This window comes from Pungitius pungitius, chromosome 21 (assembly GCF_949316345.1).
Source record: "Pungitius pungitius chromosome 21, fPunPun2.1, whole genome shotgun sequence".
NCBI lineage: Eukaryota > Metazoa > Chordata > Actinopteri > Perciformes > Gasterosteidae > Pungitius > Pungitius pungitius.
This window is the reverse complement of record NC_084920.1, coordinates 16,106,753-16,123,616: the sequence shown is the minus strand read 5'-3', so window position 1 is coordinate 16,123,616 and position 16,864 is coordinate 16,106,753. Positions and strand designations below refer to the sequence as shown.

Here is a 16,864-nt window from a genome sequence, read left to right as displayed (position 1 = left end):
GGCTTTGTTCTCATCCCCGTGAAAAACACCTGTGACATTAACGGTCCACGCTGTGAGAGAGCGGATCGCTGTAATCTGATCACATACAAAAAGGGGAGGGCTCTCATCTCATTCATGATCCTCCTCAAGGGGGTTACTCACAGAACATCGTAATTAAAATACATTACAATTAATTAAGTAGAGTGATTCACAAAGTTAGAACGAGACAATGAAGTAAAAGTAAATCAAAACAAATGCAAATCAAATCCAGAAAACTTTTGAGTGACGTATAAGAGTATCATATTTATCATATATTCTGTTTACAAGAAGGAATAAAAAGTCACATTATATCTATTTTGAAGCAAGTAAATGCAGCTTCATGGATGGAATAATGTTCCCTCTGGTAATCAAAGGGACTCTTTGTTCACTCTGGACTACAAAAAAACAGGTTCCTTCACACATTCATCCATTTCGGTAATGAAGGCTCCAACCAGGTGCAGTAAGTCAGTCTCCTCCAACATTTTATCATCCATCCATCATCTGACATTTACTCTTTCTATCTCCGATCAATATTTCCATCCGCTCGTCCATCTAGCGTCGGCCACTTTCTGTCTCACGGCCTCCTCAGATGTCCCAAATCCTTCAGCGCTCCTCGTAGAGTATAACAGATGCCCCACTCGTTCCATCCACAGTCCGGTTTACCACAGATACTGAGCCACGCGCCAACACTACGAGGCGGTTTCAGCTACGACCCAAACGCAGCGGAGCGTGAACGCGGTGCACAACATCGTGAATAGAATGCACGAGTCCAAGGCATTCCTCTCCTCGGGATAATTATGAACGCGCCTCAGTTTGTGGAAGGCCCGGCCGGTATGCGTGACAATATGAGTCGGGTTGTCCATCGAACTTTCCATCACGGCACCTTTCTGTCATGACACTTTTGGATTAGAGGCCAAAAAGACAGACACCAGTCAGTAAATAATAATAAATAATGGACGGCGCTGTTTGTCGTGTGTTTCTGCGGCGCTGTCCGTGGTGCTGAAGACTCGGGTAGTGCAGCTTCTTGAAGGTCACCGTTAGCCACCGTTAGCTGCAAGCCGCCGGTTCAGTCTGTCCAAACCACAACCCTTGCGTATACGTTTAAAACACAGTGGGGCTTTAAAAAGTGTGTATACTAAGTCAGTAAGCTAACATGAGCTAAGCTAACCCCAATGACATTGAAAATGTTTAGCTACTGGTGGCACCAGACAAGAGGAAAAGTCCAAATGTAACATCACATTTATAATTCATTGCACAGTTCACACACGGTTCAAGTGTGTGTCTCTTGGAGGGACTTTTCTCCCACTGTGGTCCAACTGATTGGCGGGACTTTGTGTCTCTATAAATTCTGTTCGGGGGGACTACGAACATTTGATTACCAAATGTCCAACACACCCATCTGATCTTTCCTGTCTGGACCAACCAAGCTGCTTTCAACCACAAGCCAATTTGTTAAAATGGAGAAACATTGGTGCCCCCCCCCCCCCCCCCCCCCCCTAGCAGCGTGCACGGGAAGGGCCCAGCATGCGGAGAATTGATTGTGTCTTGTCAGCGGTTCCGGTGACAGCTCTTTATTTATCAGGTGCTCGTGTTGCAGTGGACTTGGCAGAGCTGCGGCAGGTGTGAAGGTCAACAAGAGAGTCATATTTTAATCAAAGACCAAGGAGCTAAAAATACACCCCCCCGCCGTGAGGAGGCTCCGTGGAGCCCGCGTCCTAATTACCAGGCACGCACGCCGCTGCTTGTTGCTCTGCATAAATGTCAGTGGGACAGGAGCTTTTCTTTTTTTAGTGGCAGAAGGATGTGTCGCAATGCACCTGGAGTTCTGAGCCGCAGCCAAGAATCACAGGCCTTCCCCACCGGGGCGGCGGAAAGAAGACACTGTGGGTCGGGTGGGGGGTGCGTTCCGAGGCGGGGGTCTGCGGACGCGTTGTCACCAAACAGCAGACCAATTACAACGGTGCGTGGGGGGGGGGGGGGGGGGCTGTGCTTCACGAGGGCCTTTCATTTCCAGTGGACTTACATCAAGTGCGAGTGGGGGGACGGGGGGGGGGCGTTTAAAGCCTGGCCGTGAATCAAACCCCGCCCCCTCCTCCTGGATAATAAGGACTTGTGGGAAGGCGTGCTGTGGAGAGAGACAGCAGAGACAGTGCAAAGTGAAACCCACCGGCTGACATTTGTCTTTTCACACAGCTGCTTTCTGGCCATAAATAAGTTATAATAAACAGCTCTGCAGATTCATATCTATAACAAAATAAAGACCACTCCAGACCACGTTTTCTCAATCACCTACAAAAATGTCACAAACACAATCATGTAAATTTGATAAATAAAAAAGGAGTCATATCAAACTAACATGAGAGAGATGAAGAGCGATAATAAACAGTTCTGAGGTGAAATGTCGTTGGATAAATGATGATGTCACATTATTTTGTGTTGTTGGACTCGTCCCACACGGTCATCACACAGATCATAGGATAAATACAGAGAGAGTTTAATTATCAGTAAACTTGAAATGTCGTCACTGAGCTCAGGTTCTATTCAAGAAGCACATGTGTGGCCTTCATCAGAGACCGCCTCGGAGTCAATGATTACTGGCTTGGCTTCAATAATTACTGCTTCTTTTTTTAAGCTTCCTGCTCTCGGTTTTAATGTTTTAATCTGACGCAGGGCGACTGGTCAGCCTCGTGCTCATTTGGATTTCCATATCCATCTATTCATTTATTTGTCCCCGCTTTACCTGTGAGGTGAATGGATCTTCTTCTTTTATGCGCCCTCTGCTGACATTCCTCTCCGCTCCAGTTTCCAAATTCAGCTGGAAACAGAAATATCGACACAGCCGATGCTTCCTCTGACCTGGACTCAAGAGCCTCAGGTTCTATTACAGTGAAACACATCGTCTGCTGAGAACCAGGCCACGATGAAGGTTCCACTGACCCTCCAAACAAAGGCAGGTTGTGCTTTTACTTCTTCAGCTTTTACAGACCCCTGAGGACCAGGTCATGTGATCCCATGAGGTGGTCATGTGGGGTTGCTTAGGAAGGTTCCTCACTGAGGGAAATGACCCTGAAGTAGTGTCAGTGGCCCCCATGACACCAGCTGTTGGAACCCTCTGATGGGAAGGAAAGGAGCTTCAAAGCTTCCTTACGCAGCTCCTTTAGCAAAGGAACCGGTCCAAGGAGATCATTCTGTCCCACGGTCAATATTTAAATATTTATGTATCGTTCACCAGAAATAACGATCATGGTGCGCCTCCTGTCATGTTACCCGCGGCTCTCCTCCACCCCCTGCTGGGGAAGAAGGAGGAGGGACAGGTGGTGCTCCCAGCAGCAGCCTCAATGACGTCATCAAATGTCACGACAGATGACAAAAAGAAAAGCCGATGTTAGAGGCACCGACCACAAAACGTTGTGGTGTTCAACGACACGGTTTGTGATGCTGCAGATGATATTAATCTCCTTTAATGAGCTCCCTTATTTATGTGTTGACCCCCGAGGATGGTCTCAGAAGTTGAAAGAAAATGCATTACTTAAAAAACATCTTAAATTTACTTTTTTGGGTGAAGTGGGTGCAGTGGGAGAAATGTATTTATCCTTAACTACCAGTAGCTAACAGCTCCTCACACCCTCACCTGGGCGTGAGGAGCTGAGGTGACTTTACAGAATCCTCTCTGCTGCTAATGTGAATCATTAAATTCAACTCAGGCCAGAAACACCACCTCCCATGTGATTAGGTACCTGACTTTGACGAGAATAAATCTGTTTAATGTGAATTCAAGCCTGTTTTTAACCCATGGTCAGATACCTGAATGCTGGGGACGCTGACGGGGGGGGGGGGGTATGGATACAAATACATACCACCATCTCTGATATTTAACTTCAATAGTAAACCTAGCAGTTCAGAAATCAATGCTGTTTTTCTGGTTGGTAAACATTTGCCAGCTTGACACCCCCCCCCCCCATGCCAACTCTGCAGTAATTACTTTCCTTACGTGACCTTCGACCCCCGTTCGTGCTTTCCTCGAGATGTTCGTGCATAACGGAGGCCATATTCCAGCCGTCCGTTGGCAACATAATGAGTTTTCTGGAGCGTCAAATGAGGTCATCTCCAACATTGGTGTGAGGGGCTCTTTGTTTTGGGGGGGGGGGCATCTCAAACGTACGTCCTCTCCTGCTGGTTCGAGGTCTCGTCCCGATCTGACCGCTGCACACACTCTTTGTGTGGGTTTATTCTCTAATTTGTTCTTTTTTGGCTCAACAGCCTTTTTATTTATGGAAGTTAAGGAATTCAAAAGATTCTGAGAGGTTGAGTCTCTTCCCACTTTGACTTTGAAAGTCAAAACAAATGATCTTTATGTAGAAGCAGAAATTGACACGTCTTGCTGGACTTTTAAAGGAAAACTTAGAAGCTCATAATGACCACCAGTTTGAGGAGCTGCCTGACGTCTACACTTAAAATACCACTATGGATCCAATCAGTCTCGTTTTTACTTTCATTCATTCATTAATCATTGCCTCACACTCTTGGAGTTGTAAAAACAAAAAAAACAAGGAGAAGGCATTTATCCCAGTCATGGATATTCAATCACACATAAAGAGAAAAAGGGTTAAAAAAAATATATTTATTAAAGTAACAGAAATAATAATACAAAATTATACCATTAAACTAATTACTATTGTTGTTATTGCAATAACCATAATAATAAAATAATATTTTGTAAAAATGTAAAGACGAAGTAGTAAAATATTCAATTAAGGACTTTATTTGTGACGTTATCAATAAATTTATTCCCATAGTAATAGTGAAATGATGAGTGCAGGTCGGGCTGCTGTTCCTGTGGAGGCCTGCGGGGGGCGCCCTCGCTCTTCTTCCCCTCCAGCCCTGACAACAACAACAAGGAGAAGCGCGCGCACGCGCACGCGCAGTGGTATCTGGGAGGCAGCGAGGACTCATGGCCGCCGAGCTGGAGATGTAGTTTTCTCGCAAGGATGCCGGCCAGCTTCATCTGTCGCGTGCTCCTCTTCGTCTGGGTCTGCGCGGCCAAATCTCTTCCAGACCCGAAACCAGTCGGTAAGCGGGGGGAGCGGGGGGGGCCGTGGTGGGGTTTATTGGCGGGGCGGGGGGGGGGGGGGGGGTCAGAGGAGATGGGAGTGGTTGAGGTTTTTTTAATGTCTTTTGTCCACTTGAACCAGCCGTCCGCCCCGCTGATGGACGCATCAGACGCTTCACATCTGCGAGCCCCCCCCCCCCCCCCCCCCGCGGGGCCCGCTGCTCCACAATGGATGCGAGGACGTGTCCAACCTGCACACGCACGCGCACACGCACGCGCGTTATGTGTCTCTATGCGTTGTTCACGGTGTGGGGCTCGTTTCGAGGGACATTATGTAATTACATGTCCATTATTCATGCTCCAAGCTGCTGGAGTGTAACTAAGTATCGTTACTTCTACCACACGTTACTGATCACTGGGCAATAGACCGCTGTGGGTGACCTACAGGTTCAGACGATTATTAACTCATTAAATATGATACAAAGCTGTGATGGAGTACCTCTACATAGCAGTACTTGATCTTCTACAAACTAAGCATGTGATCAGCTTTGAAAATGTTAAATATGAAGCCACAGAGCGTGTATGACGTTCTTAACTAGCCAATAAATACTGACACATTGTTAATAAATGGCATATTCGGTGCGTACCTTAATCTGAATACTTCCAGTACACCTTTACCTGAGGATCCTCCAGATGCACAACGTCTGTCCTTTGTTTGTCGGAACATGATTCACATTAAATTGGAATCGTTTGTTCGCTCCCCAGCTGCTGTTTGACTTCAGTTAATTGATACCTCGGAGGTGTATTTCTCAGCTCTTCTGCTCTCCATTATCGTCATTCTTACAGAATCAATCAGCATCTATTCAGATAATCAATGGATGCAGCTTCCCTTGTTTATTGCTGCGTATGAAGCTCTTATGCAGCGTTGCATTCAGCTCCATCCCTCACAGACCTCCCGGTACCTTAGAAAAACCAAGATGGCCACGGCAGAAATACCAAAGTTGCGGCTTTAAACCAAAGGGTGACATCACTTCTACATCAACTTCTTATTCACACTCTACATGTATGAAAAAAACATCAAAAATGACTGTTTGACTGAAGAAATCTCTTCAAAACTAAAAGGACCAGAGTTCTGAACTCCACTCGATCCACATGAAAGCGCCCGGGGGTCTCTGGATGTCACTGTGGGACTCCGTCACACACACACACACACAAACACACACACAGGCCTTTACTGGACCAGTTAAACGATCACAGCATTTATACACGCACAATGGATGACGGACACACACACATGCCTGTTGGTGATGTGAGGCCGGGTGGAGCTCTGCATGGAGGGGTTTACCTCGAGAAGCCTGGAGGGGTTAAGATGGGTCAGCTGGTATCCATGGAAACCCCCTCGCCCCCCCCCCCAAGTATGACCCACATCCACGACTTGTCCAAAGATGTCTCTGAGATGAGATCGACCACCTCTTCTGGTCACCACGAGGTGAACCTCCACACAACTCGCTTGAGAGTCTTCAGGTTTTGGAGATTTTCCTCCAGTGGTAGTTGACCACCACTCTGGTGGATACCTCGGACACTGAGGAAAACCAGTTGTCCCCCCATCGATGGGGGCTCTGCAAACAAGGACTGACAAAGAAGACAAAGAATCTGCTAAATCCAGATGAAGGGAGCTGAGATATGAATAAGAAAGAAATACTGTTATTGTTGCACTATTTGTCCTGTGTTGAAAACCCACAGACACATTTATATATATATATATTTATTTGTATATGTTTATATATCTAAAGACAGAGTCCACATGTGCTCTGGTCTCCATTGTGTTTCATGCTGAAACCCTCCTCACTTTGAAGGTCGTTGTCTTGCTGCATAATGAGATTCTTGAGGGTGACTTGATGTAATGAGTCATATTACACTGCTTTATACCATGTTATCTGATTTTACTCTTTTCCCACTCACTTTTTTTTAAATGAGTAAAACATACAGTTTGTTTTACTCAAAGATAAACTAAACTAAATATCCACTGATTGGTTGATTCCTTCATTTTTACATCTCTCTGGAAATGAACCAACCTGTCTTCATGTCTTTTTTTATCCAGAGGTGCAAATCAAAGTCCAGGTGTTCGATAACAGCGACTTGTCGCCGCTCGCCGACGCCGAGGTGGTTGTCCACGGCAACCAAACTGTCCTGGCCTCCAGCCGGGCCGGCGGCGATGGCGTCCTGAGGGTCAGCTTCCTGTACCGCACGGGAACGTGGGTCATCATCACGGCCTCCAAACAAGACTACGTCACCAACTCGGTGCCCTGGCACTCCAGCCGCATCCCCCGTACGCTCGTTACTCTTTACAATCAATTTCCACGTGTTATTATTATTATTGACGACTCGGCCCGTGCAGAAACCGCGTGTGGGGCAGTTTGTCACCCTGAAGCTCTTCTCTTTTCCTTCAGTGTACGCATCGGTCAGCCTGTACCTGCTGGTCCAGAGGCCAGGAACCCTCATTCTGTACGATGACGTGCTGCAGGTGCTCTCCGGCTCGCCAGGTAGAGAAAACAAACCCGTTTCCTCCTGCCAGTGAAACCTGAATATCTGAACATGAATCAGTAGTTACCCAGGATTCAGAGCTGTTTGGCGCCGGTCTTCTTGGATCTGGTGAGAGTCAGTTTGACCCGTCGACTCTCATCCCGTCACTACGTCTTAAGTCAGTTAGTCTGCAGCTCTGAGAGGAGGATGGATCCCCCCCCCTCTCCTCCCCCCCGGTGTCAGCTCAGGCCTCCACAGACTCCGCTGCTCAACATCCCGCCGTCACCGTGGCAACCCGCCGCAGCTCGGTCCCTTGTTTGGACACTTGGAGAGGGGCATTACTTAAGATTCCGGATGTCTCTCTGTGTCTCTTCAGGAGCTCGGGACCAGCCGCTGGTGCAGCTTCAGAGGAAGTCCCTCCAGCTGCCCTCCGCCTCCAACTACACGGCGCTGTCCGCCACGCTGACCACGGCCCGGACGCAGTACGAGGTTGGCGGCTTTCCGTTCCTCCTGGGCCAAGAGACCAACAGCTCGGGTGGGTCCACGATCCCATGTCTGGGGGGGGGGGGCTTTTCTATTCTTTCATTTCTTTATTTGGTTCATCTGAGAGGGACGATTGGAATGACAATTGACAAAAGACTGACTGATCCGAGCGCCGTCCTCTCTGCAGGTGCAGAAACGGGGTGGACGGACCTGACGGCGTTGGCCGTGGTCAGCGTCCAGCTCTTTGACGAAGACGGCGCCGCGATCGAGGTCTCCGACCCGATCCAGATCTCCGTGCCGCTGCCGTCCGATACCCGCAACCGGATGGCCACCAGCGTGCCGGCCTGGCTGTATCAGCCCAAGACGGGTGAGGGGCGCGCGGCCTCAGATGCTGTGGTGGCGGCGTTCCTCTGGTTGGTGTCATAACGTACGTTTCTGCAGGACTGTGGGTTCGCAACGGGACGGGCTACATCCAGACGGACGGCCAGCAGTTTGTGTGGAACGTGGTGGTCCCTCAGATGGGGTACTGGCTGGCTGCCTTCCCTTCGTCTTCAGGTACCGGAGCTCCTCATTCAAGCTGTAAGCTTTTATGACACTTACACGCTTTTCCGTCAAGGTCGGTCCGACTCTCCCTCTTCACACATCAAACCAAAAACACGTTCAAAAACCTCACTGACTAAAATCGCTTTTCCCTTGAAGAAGTTACTTCACGTAACGTTGAGAACATCCCACCATGAAGGTGAGGCTGAATGTCCATGTTTGTTGTCTTTAACATTTTCCCGGGACAAGACCACGTTTGTCGTATCAAAGCATGATAGAAGGGGTTCCTCTGTGTGTCCATCTCTATCCATGAACACATCAAAGATTTACAGTTCCACGGCCACAGGGGCAGCAAATGCAGATTAATCCGCCAACAGAAAAATAGTCCCCAACAAAGACACTGGTTCCTCTTTTCCTGTCCAGCTGTGGAAAAAACCCGTTCCTTAGCCATGCATGCGTTGTGTTGCAGGATTGGGTGTGTCTCATCCCGGCCTGAGGGACATCACCACCTACCACACCATGTTCCTGCTCTCCATCCTGGGCTCGCTGGCCCTGCTGGTGCTCATCCTGCTCTGTGTGCTGCTCTACTACTGCAGGTGTGGGGAGCGTAGGCGCAGGTCTCACATTTAGGCTTCAATAATATAGCAAAAATGCCGAAAACGGTGATGTTGGTTCAATTCAATTCAATTCATTTTATTTTGTATAGCCCAAAATCGCAAATTACAAATTTGCCTCAGAGGGCTTTACAGTCTGTACACATGCAACATCCTCTGTCCCGAAACCCTCACATCGGCACAGGAAAAACTCCCCAAAATATGAAAAAAAAACCCTTCAATGGGGAAAAAAGGGAAGAAACCTTAGGGAGAACGTCAGAGGAGGGATCCCTCTCCCGGGATGGACAGACTGCAATGGATGTCATGTGTACAGAATCAACAATGTAAAAGATGTACAATACATTCAATTTCTCTAACTGAAATGATACAAGTAATTGCAAGTAGCAGAAGAGGTGTACGGCAGGACCACTGCAGGGACAACCTCCATCAGATCGAACCACCATCCACAGAGGCTTCTGTGGGGAGGGAGAGCAGAAAGATGTTGGTTTTTGATGACAGTAATATGAATCATATTTAAAGTAATGATGATGGCAGCAGCAGGTGTCAGCAGAGCCATGAGCCAGGAGTTAGAACCGGGGTCCGCACGAAACTATGATCCACGGAGACCTGCTAGGCGAGAAAGCACAAAAAACTCCCGGAAAGAAGCTTAATTAGTGATGTACATTAATAAAGCATGGATGATTGTGGGAGGAGAGAGTGAGAGTGAGAGAGGGGCTCGGTGTGTCCTAAGAAGTCCCCCGGCAGTCTAAGCCTAGAGCAGCTTAACTAAGGGCTGGTCCAGGCTAACCTGAGCCAGCCCTAACTATAAGCAATATCAAAGAGGAACGTTTTAAGCTTTATCTTAAATGAACTGACCGAGTCTGCCCCCCGGACTGAAAGTGGAAGCTGGTTCCACAAAAGAGGAGCTTGATAACTGAAGGCTCTGGCCCCCATCCTACTTTTTAAAACTCTAGGAACCACAAGTAGCCCAGCATCTATGGAGCGTAGATGCCTTGTAGGACAATACGGTGTAACAAGCTCTTTAAGATAAGACGGTGCCTCACCAGCAAGTGCCTTGTAGGTGAGGAGAAGTACCTTAAATTCTATTCTTGATTTAACAGGAAGCCAGTGCAGAGAAGTTAATACAGGAGTTATATGATCCCATTTCTTAGTTCTTGTTAATACACGTGCTGCAGCATTCTGAATCAGTTGGAGAGGTTTAAGCGATTTACAAGAGCAGCCTGATAACAAAGAATTACAGTAATCCAGTCTAGAAGTAACAAATGCATGAACTAGTTTTTCTGCATCACTTTGAGACAGGAAGTTCCTGATTTTTGATATATTCCGTAGATGAAAAAAGGCAGTCCTTGAAGTCTTCTTTATATGAGAGTTGAAGGACATATCCTGGTCGAAGAGAACTCCAAGATTTCTGACGGTGCTGTTGGATACCAGAGCAATTCCATCCATAGAGACTGTATCACGTGACAGCTGACTTCGAAGGCGCTCTGGGCCTATCATGATAACTTCCGTTTTTTCCGAGTTTAACATCAGGAAGTTGCAGGTCATCCAGGTTTTGATGTCTCCAAGACAGTCCTGAAGTCTAACAAGTTGGTTGGTGTCTTCTGGCTTGATCGATAGATACAGTTGAGTATCGTCTGCATAACAATGGAAGTTTATGCGGTGTTTTCTGATAACGTCGCCCAAAGGAAGCATGTACAGGGTAAATAGAATCGGTCCAAGCACAGAACCTTGTGGGACTCCGTGACCAACATTCGTGGTCCTCGATGATTCACCGTTCACAAACACAAACTGGGATCGATCCGATAAATAAGATTTAAACCAGCTGAGTGCAGTTCCTTTGATGCCAATCAAGTGTTCCAGTCTCTGCAGCAGGATACGGTGATCGATGGTGTCAAATGCAGCACTGAGGTCCAGCAATACAAGAAAAGATACAAGTCCTTGGTCCGATGCAAGTAGAAGATCATTTGTAATTTTCACCAGTGCCGTTTCTGTGCTGTGATGCATTCGAAATCCTGACTGGAAATCCTCGAACAAAGCATTGTTTTGTAGAAAGTCACATAATTGATTCGCGACAGATTTCTCCAGGATCTTAGCGAGGAAGGGAAGATTAGAGATGGGTCTGTAGTTAGCCAACACCTCTGGAGCTAGGGTAGGTTTCTTCAGAAGAGGTTTAATTACAGCTACCTTGAAGGACTGTGGTACATGTCCTGTCAACAAAGACAGATTCATAATATCCAGTAGGGATGTGCTAATTAACGGAAAAACTTCCTTAAGCAGCTTAGTTGGAATCGGATCCAGGAGACAAGTGGAAGAGTTGGATTTCAAAATTGTAGAAGTCAGTTGATCAAGGTTGATGGAAGAGAAACCATCCAAGTAGGTATCAGGGCCCACGGCTGCGTCCAAGGATCCTACATCCGCGGACGGGTTGGCTCCGGTTGGGGGTAGTAGACCATCAATTTTCTCTTTGATAGTCAGAATCTTATTATTGAAGAAGTTCATAAAGTCGTTACTACTGAGGTCCACAGGAATACACGGCTCGACAGCGCTGTGACTCTCTGTCAGTCTGGCTACAGTGCTGAAGAGAAACCTGGAGTTGTTTTTATTTTTCTCGATTAATGATGAGTAATAAGATGCTCTTGCGTTACGGAGAGCCTTCTTATATGTTTTAACGCTGTCTTGCCAAGTTAGCCTAGATCCTTCTGATTTGGTGGAACGCCATAACCGCTCAAGTTTCCGCACAGTTTGCTTTAGGTTCCGGGTTTGAGAGTTATACCAAGGCGCAAACTTCCTTCTTGTTGCCATTCTTCTTTTGAGGGGAGCAATACCGTCCAGCGCCATTCTCAAAGAGCCTGTGGCAGTATCGACAAGATGGTCGATTTGTGACGGACTGAAGTTTTCACAGGAGTCTTCTGATATCTTGAGACAGGACACTGAACTTAGAGCAGAGGGAATGGTTTCTTTAAATGAGGCTACAGCGGTGTCCGATAAACATCGACTGTAGAAACCCTTGGCAGGAGGAGGAGATTCTGGCAGTAGAAATTCAAAGGTTATCAGACAATGGTCGGACAGGAGAGGGTTCTGTGGAAAGATTGTTAAGTGTTCTATCACAATACCATACACAAGAACCAAGTCGAGGGTGTGGTTAAAACAATGAGTTGGTTTGTTTACAGTCTGACAGAAACCAATTGATTCCAGCAAAGAGAGAAATGAAGTACCAAGGCTGTCGTTATCGACATCCACATGAATGTTAAAGTCACCCACTATAATTACCTTGTCCGTTTTAAGGACCAAACTCGTTAAGAACTGTGAAAATTCACATAAAAATTCAGAATAAGGACCTGGGGCCCTGTACACTATTACAAAGAGAACCGGCTGGATTATTTTCCAGGTTGGTTGTGAAAGACTGAAAGTCAGACTTTCAAATGAGTTATAATCCAGTTTAGGTTTAAGGTTTATTAAAAGGCAGGAGTCATAAATAGCTGCCACTCCACCCCCTCGGCCTGTGCCTCGGGGGATATGAGTATTAACATGACTTGGAGGAGTCGCTTCATTTAAGCTAAAGTACTCCCCATCCGATAGCCATGTTTCAGTAAGACAGAAAATATCAACATGGTTGTCAGATATTAGTTCATTTACTAAAACAGCTTTAGAGCACAGAGATCTAATATTCAAAAGACCCCCTTTAATTCTCCTAGTTTGTTGCACAGTTGTATTGTTACATTTAACTTTGATTAAGTTATTAAATATAACTCCTCGGTTGTTTACCTTTAACTTAAATAACGGTGTCCGTGGGGCAGAAACAGTTTCTATAGAGTTAATGACGCTGAGTGACTGCTCGGAATGAAGCGCAGAGAAGTGTGTAAGACTGCGACTCTGCTTCCTGGTCTGAACTCTGGGTCATGGATTAAGTCCATTAAGAAACTGGGTCAGGTTCTTAGAAATGAGTTGAGCTCCATCCAAAGTTGGATGGATGCCGTCCCTCCTAATCAGACCAGGCACTCCCCAAAACGTTTTCCAGTGATCAACGAAGCCCACATTATTTACTGGGCACCACCTCGACAACCAGCGGCGGAATGACGACATGCGGCTATACATGTCGTCACTGATCAAGTTTGGGAGGGGGCCAGAGAAAACTACGGTTGTGGTCATTGTAAATACGACTCCTCTTGTAGTCCCCAGACCTTCTGACCTTCAGCGTGTGTGTTTACCTGTTTCAGGCGGAAGTGTTTGAAACCTCGTCGCCAGCAAGGGAAAGCCCACACGGCCAATCTCAACGGCGCCAAGAGGGACCAGGGCACGTCCACCTCGCGGCTCAACCTGATCTGTGGGGGCCACGCCGAGTCCGGCCCCTCCAATGAAAAGTCCGACATGTCCCCGTCCCGAGACTACCAGAGTTCAAGGGAGGACCTGACCAAGCACGTTCCTGCCCACATGCTGCGACACGCCAAGGGAAAGAACGCGTCTGGTCCGCAGCGAGGCGAGAGCTTCCCCATGAAGGTGACCCGAGCCACCGAGACCAACAACCTGGACAACCCGTTGCTGCATGAAGACTACAACCGGAGCTACAGCCCCATGGAGGGCAAAGAGTCCGAATACCACCGGCACCACAGCGCCAACGACAACCGAGGGTACTCCTCCGACCCCCCCTCCCCGCCGCGCTTCCAGGGCTACGTGCCGAGCCAGAGCGACAAGCCCCCCGAGTACTCGGCGGCGGCCTCGGACGGCCTGGCCCGGCCCACCTCCCTCAACACTCAGGCGGGTCAGATCATCTTCTGCAGCTCCATCGACCAGATGAAGGAGAACATGTACCGAAGCATGGTGCCGACGCTGGTCATCCCGGCCCACTACATGCGCCTGCCCTCCGAGTTCTCCAAAGACGGAAAGGACCACAAAGACCAAGACAAAGACGGCGCGCAGATGGGCGGGGGCCAGCAGCACCATCACCACCACCAGAAACAAGGCCAGCAGGGAGGATCCCAAGGCGGGTCCCAGGGGGACGACTCGGAGGACCCGAGCTGGGCGTCCGACTCCTCCGGGGGACCCATGACCATCCCGGTGCTCTTCAACGACTCCACCATGGCTCAGATGAACGGGGAGCTGCAGGCTCTGACGGAGAAGAAGCTCATGGAGCTGGGTGTGAAGCAGCACCCGAGGGCGTGGTTCATCTCCCTGGACGGACGCAACAACGCTCACGTGCGCCACTCCTACATCGATGCAGGGAACGACCTCGGCGGCGGCGGCTTGTTCTTAGGCGGCCCCAGCAGCGCCGGCCGAGACGTGAACCTCGAGCCGCCTCTGGAGGCCCAAGAGCGCAAGTCTGCCATCAACAGGAAGGGGAAAGAGGAGCGCTGGGGGACGGGAGGACGGAAGGGGCTCAGCGGGGGGAAGTGCTACTCCAAGCTGGCGTACCCCGACCGCGGCGAGCCCGGCGGCGGCGGCGAGGGCCGCCCCGTCTCCCCCGAGGAGAACTCCCTCACCCCTCTCCTGGACGAAGGCCCGTCCTCTCGGGGCTCCACCATCCCCAGGAAGGGACGCGGCAGCGTGGTCAGCAGCCGCAGCAGCAACAACAGCGAGAACCGCCGCGACTCCATGACCAGCCCCGAGGACGACGACAAGGACGAGAACAAGAAGAGCCCCTGGCAGAAGATCGAAGACCGGCCCCTCATGGTCTTCCACCCCAGGAAGTGAGACGTGAGGACGGAGAGAAATCACAAAGACGCACAAACAACTCGGGTTGTTGTGTTGACCTTTGTGTTGACCTTGTGTGTTTCTGGTTTGGTGCTTTCTCTCGTTACTCGTTTTCCGCTGAGATGATCCATCGTATCCGGTCTATTGTGAACACTCGTCACCCATTACACCACCGAGCCGTCGCCATCACACTGACTGTGGAAATAGCCATTTTATAGAGCAGGATATGAGAACAAAGCACTTACAAAAAATGTGATTATTGATGGATTTATACAAAGTATTTGGAAGTGGGTGAGCTTTTTATGGGACCGATGCTCACGTAGATGGTAGGAGACGACTCCACTGCCCCCAAACTTTAACCAACATACGTTTTCTTTAAAGGAAACTGCTTCCCGAGGCTTGAATGCTTGATTCTTCTTCCTCTGCCCCTGTAGACAGATTGTAATCCACTAAATCAGCATGCGACCTCATGAGTTCGGATCGGAGCGCTGATTTGCTTTCCGTCATCGTCCCCTCGGCCGCCGACTTGTTGCCAGAACGTAGACTTCACTTTCTTCACTCTCCTCTCGGCCGTTTTAGTGGACTTTGCCATCTGTGTCGTGTAAATAGATGATCTGGACGTTTGGAGGATTGTTCTGGGGTTTAGAAAAAGGTTTTGCATGCATTTGAATGTATGAAAGAAGCAGAAGGCAACAACTAACCCCCCAACACCCCCACTCCCCCCCCCACCCCCCACACAGAGTCCTCCCCTAATTGCCAAGAAATTGTGAGTGAGCCTCTACAGCCAAAACACCACTTTACTTGAAGACCTGTTTAATATTCCACTGGGATGCACTGGGGGGGGGGGGGGGGGGGTTCTCACAAGGCCTGCACCACTACTCTCCTGTAAGTGCCTTCTTTCACATAGGATCGAGTGATCGGCCTGCAGGTCCCTCTTTAAGATGCAGCCCGGCATCAACAAGCACACTGCATTGTGGGAGCAACGACACCAGACACTCTGGGGGGGGGGGGGGCGCCGCCTGTCAAAAGAAATAACTGTTTCCCTTGCGGCTGTTACGTCCTTTAATATCTACGTTTTATTGTATCTATCCTCTTTTTTCACCAAACTTGTAAATGGTACAATGAACTATATGAGATTTTACGGTGTAAACGACGTGCATGTAACATGTAGAATAGTGTTTTTAAGGATTTTCTTTTCTTTTTTTTATTGATCCAGGAGGTTTGGCACATAAAAAAAAACAATGAAACTAAAAAAGTGGCGCACTGACGCGTTAAATCATGTTGCCAAAAAGAACTCTGAAGATACACTGAATTTTTCCCTTCATCCAGCTCTGACAAAATTCACTTCCGGTCGTAAATGTTTACAAGGACAACCACACTGGCTCCTCCCGGCGATCCTAGCTTCACCACCTGTGAACTCAATGGCGTCGCCTCGCAGATACGAGCTCACCAGTTTGCTCTGTTAAAGGCTTTATAAACGTCACGCCGGCTTGTTGGTCTTTTTCCTCCCGTCCGCTAGTTGTTCATGAGCCTACAAATGTGATGATGTGAAGTCTGAAGAACAAACCACGATCAAACCACTCCTGCTGAGTTGTCGCGTCCACTGCTGTAACTGTACGTTTTTTCGGGGGATCAGATGTTTAATTATTATTATTATAAAGCTGTGCAACTGCAGCTTTTCCTGTTTTTGTTTGACAGGAGAGAACGTGTTTTCTCAGTAGATTTGTTTTGTTGTCGGGAGTTTTGATGAACAAATAGACACGAAGGAGAGAAGTGTAGGCCTTCACCTGTGCAGTAAATCATTTGCTTCATAAACCTGGTTAGTTGTTTGTAAACTGTAAATTGATTCTTTCTGTAAATGAGACGAAATAGAAATAAATTTGTTCCCACGGTCATCCGAAGTTTGTTGATCTATTTTTAGTCAGAAGTTTCTTTTAGTAAAAATGAG

At 48.2% G+C, this 16,864-nt stretch overlaps 1 protein-coding gene across 1 annotated transcript; it reads left to right on the top strand.

The window, feature by feature from the left end:
- The first annotated feature begins 4,895 nt into the window (after window positions 1-4,895).
- Window positions 4,896-16,811, top strand: LOC119213089 (protein FAM171A2). Its single transcript, XM_037464117.2, has 8 exons — window positions 4,896-5,088; window positions 7,170-7,397; window positions 7,519-7,611; window positions 7,968-8,126; window positions 8,262-8,441; window positions 8,516-8,629; window positions 9,084-9,210; window positions 13,446-16,811. The coding sequence occupies exons 1-8, from the start codon at window positions 5,007-5,009 to the stop codon at window positions 14,914-14,916; spliced, it is 2,454 nt and encodes an 817-aa protein (XP_037320014.2). The 5' UTR covers window positions 4,896-5,006; the 3' UTR covers window positions 14,917-16,811.
- Window positions 16,812-16,864: the final 53 nt, after the last annotated feature.

Excerpts from the sequence above, each read along its gene's own strand:
- LOC119213089 (XM_037464117.2), top strand. The coding sequence starts at position 5,007 with ATGCCGGCCAGCTTCATCTGTCGCGTGCTCCTCTTCGTCTGGGTCTGC. Across the intron at positions 7,612-7,967 it reads GGTGCTCTCCGGCTCGCCAG|GAGCTCGGGACCAGCCGCTG; the intron begins GTAGAGAAAACA and ends GTGTCTCTTCAG. Across the intron at positions 9,211-13,445 it reads GTGCTGCTCTACTACTGCAG|GCGGAAGTGTTTGAAACCTC; the intron begins GTGTGGGGAGCG and ends TACCTGTTTCAG.